Here is a 19,036-nt window from a genome sequence, read left to right on the forward strand (position 1 = left end):
AGCAGCAGAGCTGTTAGCTATCCTCTTTTTAATAAAGGAAAAATTGAAAGTTGTATGAGAGGAGAGAAATATATAGACCATAGAGCAGATGCAATGAACAGGCAGAATCACTGTCATATGACTGCATCTCCATATCCATCCTACTAGTCGTATTGATTCCTCATCTCCTACTAGTCTTTCCTCATCTCCAAGCATGAACACCCAATATTAGCAGTATTGATAGTGAGCTTGACATTACTGTCTCCTAAGTTTTACACACTTGTATTATACTGAAAGATGCTTCCCCTTTAAATAACTACCGGTCTCATTTAGAGCAGTGATCCAAACAGTAAACTGAAGAAAAACCCATCTTGCTAAATGTGAATTCTGAATTTTGTGTTGAAAATGAATCAACATTTCTAAGACACCTTCTGAATGTAGCTATGGTGCTGAAAAGAAATTGTAATTAATAGTGAGTGTACACATGGCCAAGATTATTCATTTCACTTTGAAACTGATGTACTCTGAGTACATTTTAATATGAAAGGTAGGAAATCAAACACTGATCCTAGTTTTCCATATTGCTGCTGTCTTTAATTGCTTGCTTTCTCCCCAAACGATAAATGCTGGAAAGAGGTTTCAAAGCATGAGTTAATTCCAGTCACCCTACAAAGGTTTTGGGTGGACCTTGTTCCAACACAATGTTTCCTGATGTTGCCATGTCATAGCAACAGTTGCAGTGTAGAGGGAAACACCTCTGTATCCCTGAATCATGCCACACTTTCAGAAGCAGTTGATTCTTGTGATACTGATGGACAGTAGATTGGAGGAGAAAGGAGAACATATTTTATAAATATTTTTATAAAAACTTATGAATGGTGAGAGTTGTTTTATGCTGGGGAGCTCTCTGAACACTAAGCAAAGAGGATGGAACATCATTTGATCCCTCCCAGAGAAGTGCATGGAGAACCTGGCTCATCATCTGCCTATGCTGGACTTCCTTCCCAAGAGTCCCCCAGTAGTTTGAACTTTTAAAGCACTGTGCCCAAAATGTTTGGACATGGATGTATAAAGTCTAGCCATATAAATAATTGCCATTCTCCAGAGCTTACTGAGTGCTTGCAGGTTCCCAGGAGGCTACTTGAGAAGTTCTGTGGGAGCTGCAAATGCCTGGGAGCTCTGAGAAGTGTGCATCTTTTATTTAGCCGTCTAGCTTCAGGCACTGAAGTCTGAACACTTTGGGCCCACAGGGGTCTGGCATTGTACAGGTTTTTTTGACATCTCAAGAGACAACCAGTTCTTTCTGGATCTGGAATTTTTTGGCCAAAAGGAAAATATTTAAAAAAAATAAGTCTTGGGAAAAATACAGGAAAAAAAAAAAAAGGATGCGATACAGTTTCCCTGAAGAGGAAAAAGTACTAGATATACTGAAATACATGTATGTTTAAAAACAATCCTGTGGAGTTATCTGATGTTTATGGTATAAACTAAAAATTGTTTTCTTTGTAATGTTAAAATAATTTTATTAATAATTTGTAGCAGACAGTACTCACAAGTCTTTGGCATCCGAACTGGATTGTGTACTGGATGGATCCCACAACTGGACCTGTGCACCAAGCTCCTTTCTAGATTTTTTTATTAGGTGTGATGGAAACTTTCTGTGCATGCAAAAAGCAACTTGAGTAGGGAGAGGAGAGAGAACCCCATTCACAACACAGTTGATGCATTGTTTACAATTTATGCCATTGCTTTGCAGCCTCTCCTAAGTGCGAGCTGCTGCAATGTGGACAAAATAGCCCATTAAATGACTCTTAGCTTTTCTAGTTTAAGGAGTTTCCATTTCCCTTTGGCCTGTGCTTGCCATGTAAGCAGCTTCTATGCTAAGAGGGGCTTTCCTTGAAGGCCAGCTTACCAGCTGCAGTATAGCTTGATTTTTTTTTTTTTCTTCTGTTTGTGGTAACTGGTAATAGTAATGTTATGAGCTAGTTCCTAGTTGTATTCAGCTCTGGGGAAGAGGAGAGAGGTGGCATGCAAGAGAACAGAGTTACAGGAGAAAACATGCATGCCAGCACTCATCCCCTCGCTGTAAAAGTCACCTGTTTCCAGTTGTGGGATTTCTCTACAAAAGCTTGTTTTCTCTTTCTATGTAAACTTAGTTTTCTTTGATCTTTTTTGGGCTCATACCAGTCTCCCCGAGACATTCTGCAGTCATTATCACCTTTTTGGGTGGAGTTTATTTTATTTTTTTGGTTTGTTTGTTTGTTTTTAAATAACTTTTTAACATTGGTGCATATATGCTTGGGATAGAGCTCATGTAATTTTCCAATCGTATTGATTGTATGTGATTGTGCCCTGCAGAGGTATATTTAACAAAAACAATAAAAAATAAAATAAAAAAGGATAGTCTAGGATAATAAAGGAGACCATGAGATTTGAGTCAGGTTATGAATGACTTCTTGAGTTTACTTAGGAATTTGTATAAATAAGGATCCCCATCTGCTGTTCTTATAAAACAGTACTGAACAAACTTTTTGTTTTTTATTTCCCTCCTCTGTCTTTTGAAGTGATCCCTTTTGACTTTTTTTTCTCCTTTCCTTCCATTTTCTTCCCATCATAAAAAGGGACAGCTAACTCTATTTACTGAATATTGTGAATATTTATTGTTCTTATCTCCCCAAACACAAGAAGAGTAGAGATTTAAATAAAAGGTGTGAGTGGAATTCCATAAATTGTGAATTCTTTGTGAGCACAGTAGAACATTGAAATCTCATGCATGAAGGCTGGCAGTGGAGGAGATCTTCAAAGGCGTGTATGGCAGTTTTTGTATCTTTTGGAAAGTCCTTTTGAGATGACCGAAGGGGGAAACAACAGAGCCTGCTTTATCCTGCTCCAATGGCATTTTGATCCTCCAGTATTTGTGTTTAAACCTTAAGTAAAAACCGTTTTTTACACATTATGCTGAGGAGGGAGGGGATTGGCAGATGGAAAGGCAAGAAGGAGCTCTGGTCTTGAAAGTCATTGTTCCTTGTGATTTCTTTTTTTAAGTATAAGCCCAACACTATCATTTTGTGTTTTAAAAAAATTGTGCATGATTATATAGAAAATGCCATATGTGGAAAAACACCATATGTTGAAATGCTGTTTCCTCCCTTCCCTCTAACTTGCCTTCCTCCCTTTGGAAACTGACTCAGCCTCATGTTACTCCTGCATAGTGTTTAAGGCTCCTATGAGTTGCAGATAAAAAAGGATTTATTTTAATTAGTAGAAAGGAGGTGATTCACCTTTCAGTCTGTAAATAGATGGAAGTGTCTACAAGGTCTTATCTGCTTTTCTGTCAGCATTTATATTAAATGATAAATTAATGGCTTACACATTTGAAATATCTCTCATTTTCTCTCTGGATTGCAGTGTGCATCGTGAGTCTCTTGAGTACAGATTTTTCTCCAGAGCAATATATAATCTTTCCTGACCACAGTGGAAAATTAAATGCCCGACAAAAGCACAGAAGCCTGTGTCCCCTTTTTAAAGTCCCCTTTCCTCCCCTAATCCTCCTTTCCTTCTCTAGTTGCTAAGACCTGGAAGCATGCTCAGTGCTAATTTAGTATGAATCCTTTCTTTTTCAGTGAAGTGGTTTCCTTGGGCAAGAGGCATGTATATCCACCAGACATGAACAATAAAGTGATCTTTAAGTGGATCCTTTTATTACTTGTTCCAGAAGCCTGCACTTTTAAAAGGCCTGGGACAAACATACCACTTCAAGAAGCGCTGGAACATTTTACCTGTTACATTATGCTTTTTTAGAGTGAGGGGAGTTCTGGCCCCAAGCCTGTTGTGCATGTTTTGATATCCTCTTTCTCTCCTCGCCCTTGTCCTCTTGTCCACTGTTGACATTAGATAGCCTCAGTTGAGTGCAAACTTCAGCCCTTTTGAAGTATGAGGAACATCAGTTGTGGAACAGGTAGCAGCTCCTTCACCAAAAGTTCTGCTTTGCCCACTCCTTCCCATTCAGGAAAAGCCAAGTGTGGCACTCTCAGTGTATGTTTGCCCCAAGATGACCATCTTCCTGTCTAATGTATAAGCTTCTTAACTATGGGGCCAGTCAGTATGGCTGCATTTAAGTTCTCTCACCATCCTGTTTGTTCATAGCCTTAATAACACTTGAGCTGTGTAAGCTCTTGTAGGATGAATAATGTTTACAGTGCAGCGCACAGTGTGGTCCTGTTTTCCCAAATAGTCTGTGAGCCCCAGAGTACTGCAAACACTGCAGTGGTCTGAAGAGTGTGTGCATTTGCATGTGCACTGTTTTCATATACTCCAAATCAGATGGTGAGTTTATTTGGTCGCTTAGGAAGGCAGTGATGGCTGTTCTGAAAGATTGGCAGCTTTCATGTTTAAAATGCTTTTGACACTTGACTTAGTGGCAGTGAACATTTATTTCCCCCATTTTATGGGTGTAGAAATTAAGGCAGAAGATTTGATAGGGGCAAGAGTCTTATCAAAATAAGACCTATGTCATAGCAAACTAAACTTAGGAATCCAAGTCCTCTGCTGTAGGAACTGGGTCTGCCTACAATTCCCTGCAGATATCCAGCAAAATACACCTAAGGCATGAAACGCCATTGAGCATGGCCACCATTTCTACAGCCTCCTCAGACAACCTTAGATGCCTTTTTCTTCCTTCTCTCCAAAAGGAATGACTGAAAGCCTTACAGGTACATTCAGATACTTTCTCCCAAATTCTCGAATGAACTGCAAGCCACCCAGACTAAATTGATCATGGCTCCATTGAAAGTTAACACAGTTTTCAGATGTGGGGGTGAGGGGAGAACTACAGATACTACACTGCCTTAAAGACTACATTTTCCCCTCTTTGATATCACCAGGGCCATGTGTACAGGGAACAGAAGGGTGGCCCTATGCAAAGCCTTGTGCCACTGACTAGACTAGGCAATCCTAAGTGAATGGTATATGGACTTCCCAACTAACAAGAATGGTACTGGGAGAGACTTGCAACATCCCTCCCTTGGACTGAGCATAGAAGAGACCTTAGTGGCAAATACTATGGCTGATACCTCTTGCTCTAAGCTACTAAAGTACTAAGGACTGCAAAGATTGAAAATTTTTAGATGACTAGTGCAACAAAGGACCATTACCAACTTGAGGCTACATATTCCATCATGACAAAAATGTCTACTTGATCCACTGACCCAAACAGAACAACTAGTAATGTTATTGATGCATTTTTCATATTGGATGCTAAATCAGTGTGTCATCCAGGGATGCGAGTTTTGTGTTGATTCCCTGCCTCCATTTGCTATTAAAAAAAAAAAAAAAAAAAAGGGGGCTAGGCACCTGCCAGTTAAAAATAAAAAAAATCAGTTTTTGGGTAGAGCAGGGCCTGTATCTCATGGTCCCCTTGACTTAGAAGTTGCCCATGTATGTGTTACATGTGGTAGACTAAATGACTCCAAGTCTGTCTGGCCTGTGCACTGGAATTTTGGAGTCCTACAAAAATTCAGCAGCTTTGTTACAGTACTAGCACTGGATTTTGTATCTACCACCAATGATCTGACACCCACTGGAAGGAATCTCAACATTTTTGTGTATTCCAATATGTATTAAGTCCATCTTTTTTCCCTTTGCTGTAGGAGGGTTGGTTGGAAATTCCTCAGTCATACCAACCTCATTTCCTTGTCCAGTGGGAATCTTCATGTCCAGTGAATTCCCACTTGAAATGTGTGGAGAGGAGCCAAGATGCATTATTTTTTTTTTATTTTTTTGTTTTGGCTACACTAGAAATGTTTTAATTTGCTGCAGTCCTGATTAAAAGGTTTGCAATGGTCAATGGAGACCACTAATGTCAAGGGTTCTTAGTCCGACCAGTCTTCTCTAAACCTTTAAGACCTGATGCTCAGCCTCTTGGAAAACTAATCTGGTAGCCCTTTGGAGCCCACTTTCTAGGTTACCTCCGCTAAAGTAATCCAGCAAATAGCATAGCGCACCGCCTCTCCCGGGGGAGAGTTTTAAATCAGTGCATGTAAAAGGGTGATCTGTGAGTTGCTCGCTTGCTTGACAGCATTATTCTGGTTTGTCTGGTTTTTTGCCAAGATCTCCCTTTTGGCAGGAATAAACACAACTGTGCTTCCTGAGACTGTGGTCTCTTGCAAAACTGGGTGTGTTTCTGGTAGTATCTGGGGAAATAGCTTTTGTGGCTTTTTTGCTGGCCTTTGATGTGAAGACACTGCTGATTACAGCACTGATACTGCATGGCAAAAATTGGGGCTGTTAAATGATTTACTTCGGGGCGGTATTGGGGGTAGTGACTTCTCATCAGTCATTACCTTCAATGGTTACTGTTTTGTCAGTGACTTTTCCCAGTGTGTATCTACACACCCCTTAACTAATGCATGGCTTAACAGCCACTATTTTTCAGCTATGTGCTCTACAGAAAGTGACTGGGCCCAGTACAGAACCCAGTAGCACGGCATCTCATCATCAGCAAGAGGGATTTTTTTTCTGGCGCTGACACTTATGTGCAACCCCAACCAAACGGCTCTTTTTTATTTTTCATGAAGTGGTGATTATGATGTTAAAATTACAGAGGAATTGCATCTGCAGTCATTAAGTTACGTTTTTCAACACCCAGCTTTCATCAGTGCTGTTTGTGTGTAGCGGGGGTATCATTATCTTCAGCTTATTAGGTGCAAACTTGGGGATAGGAGCCTGTGAAGGCAAAGCATAGCAATCTTGCCTCTGGTTGTTTTGGGAGGAGTAGGGGAGAGAGTTACTATCCTGAGCTACAGAAGACCAAAATGTCTGGAGAAAGGTGTTTTCTAAATCTGTATTTGAATTATTGAACATTTCTCCCATTGTTTTATCAGCATAGGCTGGGGGCGGGGGGGCAGCAGGCCTGCAGTTTGCCTAGAGAAGTTGATCAAACTTTCTCTCATCAGATTGAACTTCAAAACTTCTCTTAAATTAAACATTGCTCAACCTTCCCTAGCTGGTCATCCACCTTTGACCCCTGACATCCCACTCCACCTCCTGCCCTCCTACATTCCTTTTGAGCTCTGGCTAAGTGTACAAACTCAGTGTGGAAGCTAGTACTGACTGGTTTGGACTCCCTTTTATTTTCCCTGAGCTAAAGAAATCCTGTTTACTATCTTGTATCACGTCCTCAAGGGAAAGCATTGGAGACACCAGAGGCAGGTAAGAGGACTTAAGTTCCAGTGATGTTTTTTTGTTTGTTAACCTATCTCCACATGGATTCATTTCCCTTTGTGGTAACTTAAGAACCCCTCACCACTACTTGTATGTTTGTGAGAGTCCTGATTTCTTTGATGGTGTGTTTGATGCTGAGGCTCTCTTTCTGTAGGGTTCTGCCTGGATACCATAGATCTAGGTTGTCATGTCTTGTTTGCTAGAACATCTGCAAAATCTTGGTTTTGAGGAACCATTTCATAGAGTGGGAAGCAGTTCATGTATTAGGGATCCTTACAATTTTCTACTGCCCAATACTCACTTTTTTCTGCCTCACTTAAAGGACTTTCTGGGGGGGGAGGTCCTCCCTTTCTATAAAACATCCCAGAAAGTGAACTTCATACACCAATGGAAGCTCCTCAGATCAAAGCTTACTGGACTCAAGTAGCTCCCCTGGACATGGTCTGGAGAGAACTGTATACTGAGTCCAACAGGTCATGCTTGCTAGCGAATTAGCCATAGATTTATGTTCAGAGTCGAGGGGGTTTTTTTGGTGATATATAGTTGGGAGAGCTGTTTCAGGCATCAGGTGCCCCTCCAGGTTGTCTAACAGCTCTCCCTACTATACTGTTGATCCATAAAAGATGCAACAAAAAAGCCTAGTCTCTGTTTCCCGGACTGCCATGGCTACAATAACCTTCCAACCCCCATAGGTTTATAACCCTAATGCCTGTTGCCCTTTGTTAGGAGAGAATAATGCTGAGCAAAAGTAACTACTACAGCAGTGGGAAGAAACTAATGTTTGCAGCCTGACTCTGGCACGTACCATTTGGGGTTGGAGGGAAAAGGTTCTCATGCTTCGTTCTGGGTGTTGACTTGCCCCTGGGATTCCTTTTACCAGAGACCCCCAAGGATTGACATGGCCCCTTATCTGATTTGGTATCAAGTGAACTTTTAATAGTAACCCCTAGACTTATTACAAGTATTCTTCCTTGCAATATGACCTGCCAAGCAGTTCATTCAGGCTTTACAGCAGTGACCTTTGGTGGTACCGGCCTCAGATCCTCTGCTGGGTGTGCGGGATGTTAGTTTCTGGGTTCCTCGTTCAAACAAGAAGTCCAAAGTTGTTCCTATTTCCCCAGGGTGGCAACACAGAATACACGTGTGTTCCTTTGTTTGTCCATCACTTCTGTAACTACTCTCATACCAAATTGTCCAATCCCTTGGCTTCGTGCCAAGCATTCCTTAATGTCCACATATGGTGCACCAGTCCCCTGGCACTGCGCTAGCCACATTCCTTATAGGGAAACTGCTGTCCCTTGCTTGCCTGCTGCCCAGTCTCAGCCCTCACATCTCCCAGCACCACAGAAGGCCCTCTGTTCAATTGTGTTGCTTAGTTCTGGAAAGGCCTGGACTATGGCTAAAAGCCATAGCATAACTCAGTTTCCCTGCTACATTGACTCTACTAAGCTTCCCTATTAATAATGCAGGAGACTGTCTGAAACTGCAATGTTGAGCTGACTCAGTAATTCACTGCCTTCCTCCAGGACTGGGTTAGAAAGAAAGAAAGATTTTAAAAAGTTGTACGTACTCCATTCTCTTGCCAGAATCCAGTCAACATAAAAGCATTATATGCCTTTCTAAAACACTTAGTCCTGGAAGAATTTCAAAGCACTCTCTAACTTCTATATGCAGTGCCGTCTCTACAGGGATGGACTCTGCTCATCAAACAGCAATTAGCACATCAGTGGAAGAAGAAGGGATATACTTTGCCAAGCTTTCCAGGACAGATTATTGTCTGAAGTGATCAGGGATCATTCACTGTACATGACAAATCTCACCTCTGGGAAAGATTTTTTTCCCCTGAGGTGTCATCTGTATCAGGTGTTCACAATAGCTGAACAGCCACGTAGTACACACTTTGTAGTTATGATGTATGAAAGGCCAAGCTAAGTCAACCCTGCTGACACTTGAAAAGGTTCCTGGAAAGCATCTAGGCATTAAATTATCTGCTTCCCCCCTCCCCCACCTCCTGGGTTTGAAATTAGTGGACGTTTTACCTCTCTTCTTCAGCGCTTCATCATCCCAAACCTTTAGCTAACATATATGATTCCATATATGCAACACAACCATGCAGGGGAACTTTGGGGAGGATTGAGAAACTTTTTCTCCCCCTAATCTACTCTATGCAGTTAATCCAATAAAAGATATTGCCCAAAGAAATGCTGGGTTAGGACAGCACTTTCCCCTATATCTGTTATTGAATTGCTGTTAATCATATGTGTTCTACATCTTGTGCAACAACTGGACACCAGGCACTGGGCCATTGTTTGGCAAGCTCTGTTTTTTTGCTCTGGGACTCTAGCTTGACAGGTAGAAAACATCAAAGTCCAGACAGCCTATAGACAGACACACACACACACATATATAACAATTCAAATTCTGCCTTTTTGAAAGCACTTTTTTTGCAGCATTTCAGTAGCATATTGTTATACAGCTGCCTCCCAGTGATAGCATCACTGTGAAGCACTTCAGAGTTATTCCTGTTTCACTAAGGGTCATTTTATAGAGTTCTGACTAATTTATAGCACTATGACACAGAGTCATCTATCTGATCAATATCTATAGTGCCTTTAAGTTGTTTAAAGTGCTGTAAATATTACATCTGTCCATACTTCAAGTTATACAACAGGCACCCTTTGTATAAAAGGAGAGGTGTGCAAGCCTTTCCTAAGGGAATTTGAATTTCCACCTTCATAGACAGCTGTTTGAGCTATGTATGTTATTTAATCACTGCAAGATATTTCCAGCTGCCTGTCCATCAGTCCCACTTCCAACATCTGGAAAACCCAAGCCAGGATAGCATCCTTGACATGGATTACCTTACTTCATAACCTAACCTGTAGGTAGAATTGAAATGAGAGGATGTGACACTGAGGAGCCCATTCGGAGTGATGGCTTCCAGAGCAGGGCTCCCACCTGGATTGTAACATTTCTTTCTGGTTTCAGGAGGATGCATCTCTTTGTGGTGTTGATCATCAGTATGTGGGGAGCAGTTGCTCCCCAGCAACATCGGGTGGAAGACATCTGTACCGCAAAGCCAAAGGACGTTCCTGTGAATCCTATTTGCATTTACCGTAACCCTGAGAAGAAACCACAGGAGGGCGAGGGGCCAGAGGCAGATCAAGCCAAGGATAAGATCCCAGAATTTACTAACCGTCGGGTCTGGGAGTTGTCAAAGGCCAACTCCCGCTTTGCCGTTATTTTCTACAAGTACATGGCAGACTCCAAGAGTGACCAGGGAAACATCTTCATGTCGCCCCTCAGTATCTCCACAGCCTTTGCCATGACCAAGCTCGGTGCCTGTGGTGATACTCTCCAGCAGCTTATGGAGGTCAGTGGCATCTCCTCAGTTTCCAAGTCCTTGTGGTTTAAGTTAGAACAAAGATGCCAAATGCTAGCTGCTTATAATAAAGCTCTCTCTTTTAATGGCTCCTTTGCTCAGATCACCTCCTTTGTAACCCCAGCTTTTGAGAGACAGACCCTTCTGCTAAACAGGTCTCTGACAAGGACCCTTCTGGAGGATGACCCAGACTGCTTTCCTCTGGGTTTCCGTGATCCAAACCCTTCTCCAGTGATCCAAGTAGATTCTTCTGGTGCACATGCTGATGCATAGGTTATAGCCTCCATCTGGAGGAGAAGAAACCTGCTTTGGATGTGAGGAAGGAAGGTGAATACTTTTTTCTTCTGGACCTAGGCAGTTAGATGAGCAGGGATAGGCCTCTACACAGGAAGCTGAGGGAAGCCAATCAGACCTTGGAGCAGGGTTTGTGCTAAAGGCCCCCTATTTCCACCATCCTTATGCAGAAGTTGAAGTGTGGGATGTTCCTATTGAAATAAGTGCAAAAATGCAGCTGGAACAATGCAGTCCCTGGTTTATGTGGGATGAGGAAGGGATGGAACAGGGACCCCAGGCTGAACTTTTTGTTTAGACAAAAGCCCCATCAATAAATTAACAGCACTGGTCGTTCTTTGCAGGAGGCTCACCTCCTGACCTCCAGGACTTCGCAACAATGGGGAGATATGTAGTCCTTGTCTATCCTACCAACCCTTTCTGTACTAGCCACCAGGTGACTTTTCTGCTTACTTACCTGTAATAATCCCACTGAATTTAACAGTGTAACTCCCACCGATGCCAGTGCTGCTGGACTAACCCTTTATAAGCATGTACACACAAGCAATCACTACATGGAATGGGCTGGCAAGATATGATCACTGTCCTGCTTTGTTGGAAACACGATTAGTAGCAACAACAAAAAGGGTGTTGGGCCGCCTCTTAAAGCCAGCTCCACAGGAGGCAGTCATCCCTCTGTGTGAAAAAAGCCTGCTTTTAGCCTAGTGTCCTGGCATCAGCATCCAGTTACCTGCATGATTCCTCCCTTTGTTAGCTGTCCCATCATAGGGGCCAAGGACCAAGTGAAACACGGAGCTGCCCTTTTGCACCTGGAGCTGATCCTTCAGGTCAGGGTTGAGGCAATGCTGGCAAAGAAGCTTCCCCCACTGCTTCCTGCTGTGTGGCTAGACAGGGGACTTTTGGTTCAGAAGGCTGCATCTGTGATACCTTCCACTGGTATATGATTCCCTTTAGAAGAAACTAAACTTTATTTGGTTTATTTTTTAAACCCAGTGTAGCTCAAATGATGAGGTTTTTTTTTCTAGGTCATAGTTTTGTTACTAAAGGGGAATTTCATGCAAAGGACCTGGTGATTCATAGCTTTGGAAGATCTGGTTTCCTAACCTGTGAAGTTAGTTTTCAGTGGGCTACCATACAGAAGGCATAAAATCTACAGATAAGAGCAAAGCAGGAGGAGGGCAGGCAAGAGCAAAAATGGCCAGTATCACTTTGCATGTTGTGATAAACAGAAATAAAGGGACAGGCTTGAGCCTTATAAGCAGTTGACCACATAGGCTGTAGCAAGAGGACAGCTCCAGAAATCAAAGCCTTCTTTGGCAGCTGGTTAGAACATGAACTGCGATCCAGGTGCTTTTCTTGTGCTGTTGTGCCTGTCACTGCATGACTTATCCAGTCAGAAGTGAGCTCTGAGCATGGTGATGAGAGAGAAATTTCAGAATTCTTACCCTGGTGTGGACACCTGCTTCCTCTCTAAGGGAGTCTGTCTCAAGTACTTGTCTGACCCCTGTAACTGCAAGGCCTGAGTGCCTCTCGGTCCTTAATGACTTATTCTCCACAACACTCCTCCAAGGTGAGGCAGTGCTGTCATTTCTGTTTTAGAGATGGAGAAATTAGGCAAGCCTATTTCACTCTGGCCATGCTGCCAGTGGGATAAAAGCTGTCTTGCTGCTCTCTGTCCATTTTATCCACTGGCTATTAATGTAGAAAAGCCATTTGGAAAAGAGACCCAAGCTATAACCTGAGGCTCCCTGTCTTCAAGGGCAGCATCCATCTTCCTGAACCATCTTCCCTCTGTCTTTTTGCTGCTCACTGGGCCAGCTTCAAAAAGAGGACTGGGGAGTGGTCTGGGCAATGCCTAGCACTACCCTATGACCTGATGGTTTTGCTGGGAAATGAGAGACAAGTTGAAGGTTCCTCTAGGTCAGAACCAAGGTCTTGTTTCCTCGGCCAAGTTCCCTAAACACAAGGCTGCTGGGTTAGAAGGTAGGGAGGGCTCTTCTACTCCTCCTCCTCTTGCATCAAAGAATTGCTAATCACAGTTTTTCCTCCAACTGCATCTGAGGACTTACATGGGCCTGTGCACCTACCTGGACAATGCTGTTCCTCAACAGAGTATTCATGGCCATAGCAGAATCTTCTAAGATCTCTCACAAGGGCAAGTATTGCTGCATAGTTGGAAATGAGATCTAAAATCTACATAAATGCCACATATGCAACTACATTAGGTTTTGTAAATAGCACTTACATACATGGAGGTGGAATAGTTTTTGGCCTTGAAGGCTTGCCTATGTGGAAAAACTTATGTCCTGGTATATCTTAAACCAGCCTAGATCCCCAAACAGACAATCTAGTTCTGGACTGAGGGCACCCACATAGGGTGTTAAACCAGTCAATAATTAGACTGGTATAACTGGAAACATTTCCTGTATAGACAAGTCCTTAATATCTCATCTCCTAACCATTGGAGCATACCCCTCTATAGAAGTCAATTCTGTTCCTACTGAGGTCATCAAGAAGAGTCTTCAGAGAAATGGGATCAGGCCCCTGATCTTTCTGCCTTAACTTTTCCTCTTGTAAAAACAGCTTCATAACCTTGGAGATGGGTTGTGCAAATTAACTATTTTGTGTCTGTAAAGCATTGGTAGAAAAATATGCAGCAATTTTCTGTTCATATTGTCCAGTAGGTGTCATTTGATAAATCAGTATATGCCATCCTACCTGGCAGCCACAAATAGATGAGAATCAGTGTGCTACAGAAAATGAATTGCAAAGCAATGACTTCATTTTTTTTTTTTCAAAGTGGCCACTGCTTGAAAGTGTCTACAGTATGTACCAGATTTATCTGATGGGAGGAGATCTCTTACTTAAGTCTGGGGTTTCCAGACCTATACATGTACAACATTGTTTACAGCTAATATTGTAGGTTCTCTCACACATGGGAGGCCCATGTTTAGCAACTTGTCAGCAACATATTGCGTGACCCTGGTGGGGATGCTAGAAAGTGTGTGATTGGTACCATAAAGCATTAACTCTGTTTGAACAGTGCCGTAACATTCACAGCACCATACCATAGACAACACATGCTGAACCAGAATCCATGCATGATGTAGAAATGATCTGAAAGTGTGCACCAAAATACAATAAAACCAGGAAGTATCCTGTTGCCTTCAGGAGTTCTGCACAGAACTTTTAATTGTTTATTTGCACTGTAGTAATTCCTAGAGGCTCCAGTCAGGATCAGGGCCTTCTTGTGCTAGGCACTGTACAAACACAAAGTGAGGTACTGCCTGGCCTAGAGAACTTCCCTTTGACTTGGGTAGAGTGGGAAGGAGGGATTTGTTGACGGTTCCCTGTCTGGTCAGTGGCAGAAGCTGGAGTAGAATCCAGATCTCTCCTAGGTCCAAGAGCAGTGATCCAACCACAAACCATGGCAACTTAATGTGCTTTCTGAAAGGAGAGGGATGGGAGCCTAGCAAGCAAAAAGACCAAGGCCCCTCTTAGTATAATTTATGGCTTGAAAAAAAAGGTAGTAATTGGACCATGGAAAGAAACAATCAAGGTGGGGACAGGCGGGGCATTGAGTGTGGAAAAGGAGAGGGGCTTAGAGTATTAAAGAGCTCTGAAGGATAGGAGGTGAAAGAAGCGCAGCACCTTCTTAGCTATGTCCATTATTGTTTGTCCTGGACTCCTCAAACCCTGGGCTCAGCCTAGCTGTGCTTCTTCCCCCAGTGAGACAGGCCTTGCTACAAAGGATACTCATGCTGTTTTTAATCGCAGCAAATTTTAAGCATTCTGCCCTGGTGACAGGGTTGCCAACTGTTTGTAAATTTATGGATGGTCTAAAAAATGCAATCTAAAAATGCCTGTCTGTGATGTCCATAAGAAAAATTAAGCCATCCATAAAAAACAGAAACACTGAGCTCACTTCAAGATATGTCAAAATGGAGCCAAATAAATACAAATGTTGATCCTGGACAGAGAGAGCAGGACGGTGCTACCTGTTGTTTAAATGGGAGCCCAGCTTGGAGCCCTGCAGTGAAGTGAGTGTCAGGATTTTCTGGCCCACTAGAGCCTCCATAGCTCCTTCTCCCTTTTCACTAGCATGTACTGCCACTGATATCTCTGAGCTGAGCAGGACATGGATGGAGCTGTGGGGCAGGAAGCAAGGGAGATGTGGTGGGTGAGAGTCTGTGCCAGGGAACAGGGCCAGTGGAGGTAAGGCAGGGGAGGGCAGTCAGGGTATGGGGGTGAATAGGAGATCTATGTGGGAGGAGCAGCATGATATAAAACCACTGTTGCAGTCGCACAGGGCTGCCAATCCAAAAGTTGTTGTTTTTTTTTTCACTGACAGTAAAAACGCATGCAAATGAAAAAGTTTTGTTGTCAGTAAAAAGTTTTTGGATGTCAGTAAAAAAAAAAAAATGCCTTTGGTTGGCAACCCTGCCTGATGGTCAGGGCTGTTTGGAAAAACAAACCAAGAGTGCCAGCAAAGTGGCCACTTCCATACAGTCCTGAGTGAGCAGCATTGTAACCCTCTGTCTATAAAGCTGATGAGCAGAACCTGTCTGCCACTGCTACAGGAAATGGTGAGCCTGGGTTGGGATTCCTTTGCTCTGTTCTTGCTTCTCTAGGTTTTTCAGTTTGACACCATTACAGAGAAGACATCTGACCAGATCCACTTCTTCTTCGCTAAGCTGAACTGCCGACTATATAAGAAAGCCGACAAATCCTCCGAGCTGATATCTGCCAACCGCCTCTTTGGGGAAAAATCCTTGGTCTTCAATGAGACCTACCAAAACATCAGTGAGGTGGTTTATGGAGCCAAACTTTGGCCCTTGAATTTCAAAGTGAGTTAGAATTACTTTGACTTCTTTCTTTCTCCATTCCTTTGTGCCACTGGCATTTTCATCTCTCTCCTTGATTTCTTTGGACTGACCTGAAAATCCCCCATTTATTTTCTTGTCTCTTTCTCTAGGAAGAACCAGAGCAATCCAGGACTGTCATTAATGACTGGGTCACTAATAAAACAGAAAAGCGCATTACAGAAGTGATCCCACAAGGAGTCATTGATGAAAACACTGTCCTAGTTCTGGTCAATACAATTTACTTTAAGGTATGGCAAATGAAACTGGGGAGAGACTGGTTCCTTGGGGACTTGGAGTGCACTGTTTCTAGGGTTTTGAGGGATGATGAGAAGTCAGGAGAGAAATCATTCTCCCAAGCCAAACACCCTGAAACTCTAAGAAATGGAGCAACTTCTCAGAGCTGTCAGCCTGCAATAACTTGTATAGAAATCAAAGCCCTCAGTCATGGGCAGTAGCAAAAACTCAAACACATCAACCCTGGTCCAGAAAAGTTGAAACTGAATCCTAGAAGTGGATGCATATCAAACCTCTGCATCTGCCCAGCCCTGACCCCAGTGCCTTGGGAAGGATCAAAGCCTGGACTCCAGATGGGAATTCCCTGCTTGGCCCCTACTTCTACAATGGAGCCAGAATCCCAGATTCAAATACCCCAAATTACAGCAAGGTTCTGAGATGTGAATTTGGCTCCAAATTCCATAGCACTGGGTCTAGCTCCTTGACAGGTTAGAACTGACTCATCTGATCACATTGCCAGGCTGGGTGGGACAGAGGCAAGGAGGCAAGAAACAGCAAAACTGGTGACAAGCCAAGGTGTTTTGATAAATGAATACAGCTTCATGGGGAAACCAGAGATTTAGGAGCCTCACTCAGGGAAACAGACGTTCTGAGAAACAGAAGTCATGAGTTCCCTACCCAGTGCTGAGGAGGAGCTAAGCCATGTAGCCTGCTTGTGGCTTGGTCTATCAAACTTGCCTTGCAGAGATGTGGCAAAGCTAAATCGATAGTCACTTTGTAGATGAGGGAGAGCAGATGCAGTTTAGAGTGGGGTTAGTACAGCCTGTGTGCTGCCTTCAGGCTGGGGTTCTCGAATCTGTGTGGAGCTGACTGCTGCATCTATCTTTGCCTTGGTCCCACAGGGACACTGGAAATCAGAGTTTCCTGTTCACAACACAAAACTGGAAACGTTCTATAAAGTGGGCGGTGAGACTTGCCAGGTCCCCATGATGTACCAAGAAGCCAAATTCCATTATGCTGTAGTCCAAAACAATCGAGTGCACATCTTGGAGCTGCCTTACAAAGGCGACAACATCACCATGGTGCTCATCCTGCCTGACAGGGACAGGCTGCTGTTGGATGTGGAGCGGGAACTGACTTCAGAGAAGCTGCAGGAATGGCTGAGTTCAATGAAAGAGATCTTGCTTTCTGTCTACCTCCCCCGCTTCCGCATTGAAGACAGCTTCAGCCTGAAGGAGAATCTGCAGAAGATGGGGCTGCTTGATCTTTTCAAACCAAAAGCAGCCAAGCTGCCAGGTCAGTCCAGGTGGGGTGGGTGGTAGGAGTTCTCTCCAAGAACAGGGGCAGAGATATTAAACAAAGCAGCTGTTGCCTCAGATTTGGGGGTAAAGGAGTGCGCAAAAATACTTTTAAGGGTTGCTAGAAGTGCGAGTAGTCTCTCTGCTGCTCAGGGCTTAACTGGTAGACTCTGTACAGAGGCCTAAATTGGCTGAAGGGTCATGTGGAGCAAAGTCCCCTCTTGCCCAAGGGGTAGGGCTTAGGAGGGGGTCTCCAGGTCAGGGCTGAATGTGGAGCAAAAAATCAATTTCCAAGGTAGGTCAGCAGGTTGTTACCTTCTACCAGTACTGAACTCATCTTCAACTTGCTGAGTGTTAAGGGCCAAAACTGACACTTGGGTACAGATATTCATGGATTCCACTGAAGTCAGCTGGAGTCCTGTGGAGACCACTGCAGGGCAGAATTTCTTTCTAAACCCAGCTTAAGCTTTGTCCTTGTCTCATTTGCCCTTCCCTCATTGTTCTTGCCTTCTGTCTTGATCCCCATAAGCTGCACAAGTGAAATGCTTTGGTTCTTGGGATGCTGTCTTCTCCAGGTAGCTCTTAAACTCTCTCTCTGTTCCTGGCTTGTTGGTTTCTAGGTATAGTTGCGGACAACCGTACAGACCTGTATGTGTCGGATGCTTTCCACAAGGCCTTTCTAGAGGTGAGCCTGGCTTTCCAGCACCGCTTTGAGTCTTTTCTTTTAATTTACCTAATTTGTTTAGTCTTTAAAAACAAAACCAAACAAAAATTTGGACTTAAAACTGTGGTACCCATCTCCTACCTAGTCCTGCAGCAGTCCTAGCTTCTAGCCTATGGTAGAAGGTGGAGAAAGTAAAAAGCCACCAAAAATTCGACTTCCCGCTCTCATCAGGTCTAAAAACCAGAGTATAAAGATGTAAAACATATTGTTTGGATTCTGTCTGCAAAGAACCTTACGCAGTAAAGTCATCAAGTAGCTGTTACATGCTGGCTAACTCTAGGCTGTTGCATGCCGTGTGCTCTGGCTTTAGGCTGCTGCCTGCTGGATCACCATTCTGAGTCATCCGACTCTTCCCAGTACAGTGAGGCATTGTCCCGTCTCACCGCCCAGCTACAATCTCAGGTAGTGGGGCCGGCAAGCCTGAAACACACGTCTGATTCCTCTCTGGGGCTGGGTGCTTAGGTGTTAGATGTTGCAATGCCTAAGTCCTTTACTGGATCTGGACCCTAGTCCCTCTTGCTGTTGATGGAAGATGGTTAGCATATTGACAACAGCAACAAATTGCTGACGGGGGGGGGGGGGGGGGTTTGTGAGTTTCAGGCCCCTGACAGATGTTACACTTAACACATAATTAACTGGTCAGTCATCTCTTTAGTGGGCTGGCCACACATTCAATCAATTAGTTAATGGTATAATAAAATAAGCTGCAGAGTTATTACACAAAATATGCATTTTGTTGTGGCTGGTTCTTATCCCATCTTTAATTGAATGTGTGACCTGTGCCCAGCCTCTGGAGCACATGGGAGCTTTTCAAGACTCCCATGTGTTCCAAAGGCTGGGAGGCCCCTCAGATGATTGGGGTTCCCAGACAGGGGGTGCACCATGTGTTCCCTGGATGAGAGCCCTGGTCAGTTGATCGGGACTCCCCCAGTTGGGAACTCCAATCAGCTGATAGGGCTCTCAGAGGCAGGAGCTCATGGTCCACTCCCATGACTGGGAGCCAAGGTTGCTACTTGTCAGTACAGGGGGAACCTGGGATCGG

At 43.6% G+C, this 19,036-nt stretch overlaps 1 protein-coding gene across 2 annotated transcripts in view; it reads left to right on the plus strand.

The window, feature by feature from the left end:
- The first annotated feature begins 6 nt into the window (after positions 1-6).
- SERPINC1 (serpin family C member 1) overlaps positions 7-19,036 on the plus strand; it is a 36,868-nt gene continuing 17,838 nt past the window's right edge. For both annotated transcript variants that reach the window (XM_025196744.1, XM_006017714.3), the window contains exons 1-6: positions 7-7,188; positions 10,189-10,573; positions 15,505-15,720; positions 15,849-15,986; positions 16,875-17,268; positions 17,891-17,955. In XM_025196744.1, the coding sequence (XP_025052529.1) occupies positions 10,193-10,573; positions 15,505-15,720; positions 15,849-15,986; positions 16,875-17,268; positions 17,891-17,955 (1,194 nt within the window). In that variant the 5' untranslated portion in view covers positions 7-7,188; positions 10,189-10,192. The remainder of the gene's footprint in view (positions 7,189-10,188; positions 10,574-15,504; positions 15,721-15,848; positions 15,987-16,874; positions 17,269-17,890; positions 17,956-19,036) is intronic.

This window comes from Alligator sinensis, unplaced genomic scaffold (assembly GCF_000455745.1).
Source record: "Alligator sinensis unplaced genomic scaffold, ASM45574v1 scaffold31_1, whole genome shotgun sequence".
In the NCBI taxonomy this organism is placed as follows: Eukaryota; Metazoa; Chordata; order Crocodylia; family Alligatoridae; genus Alligator; species Alligator sinensis.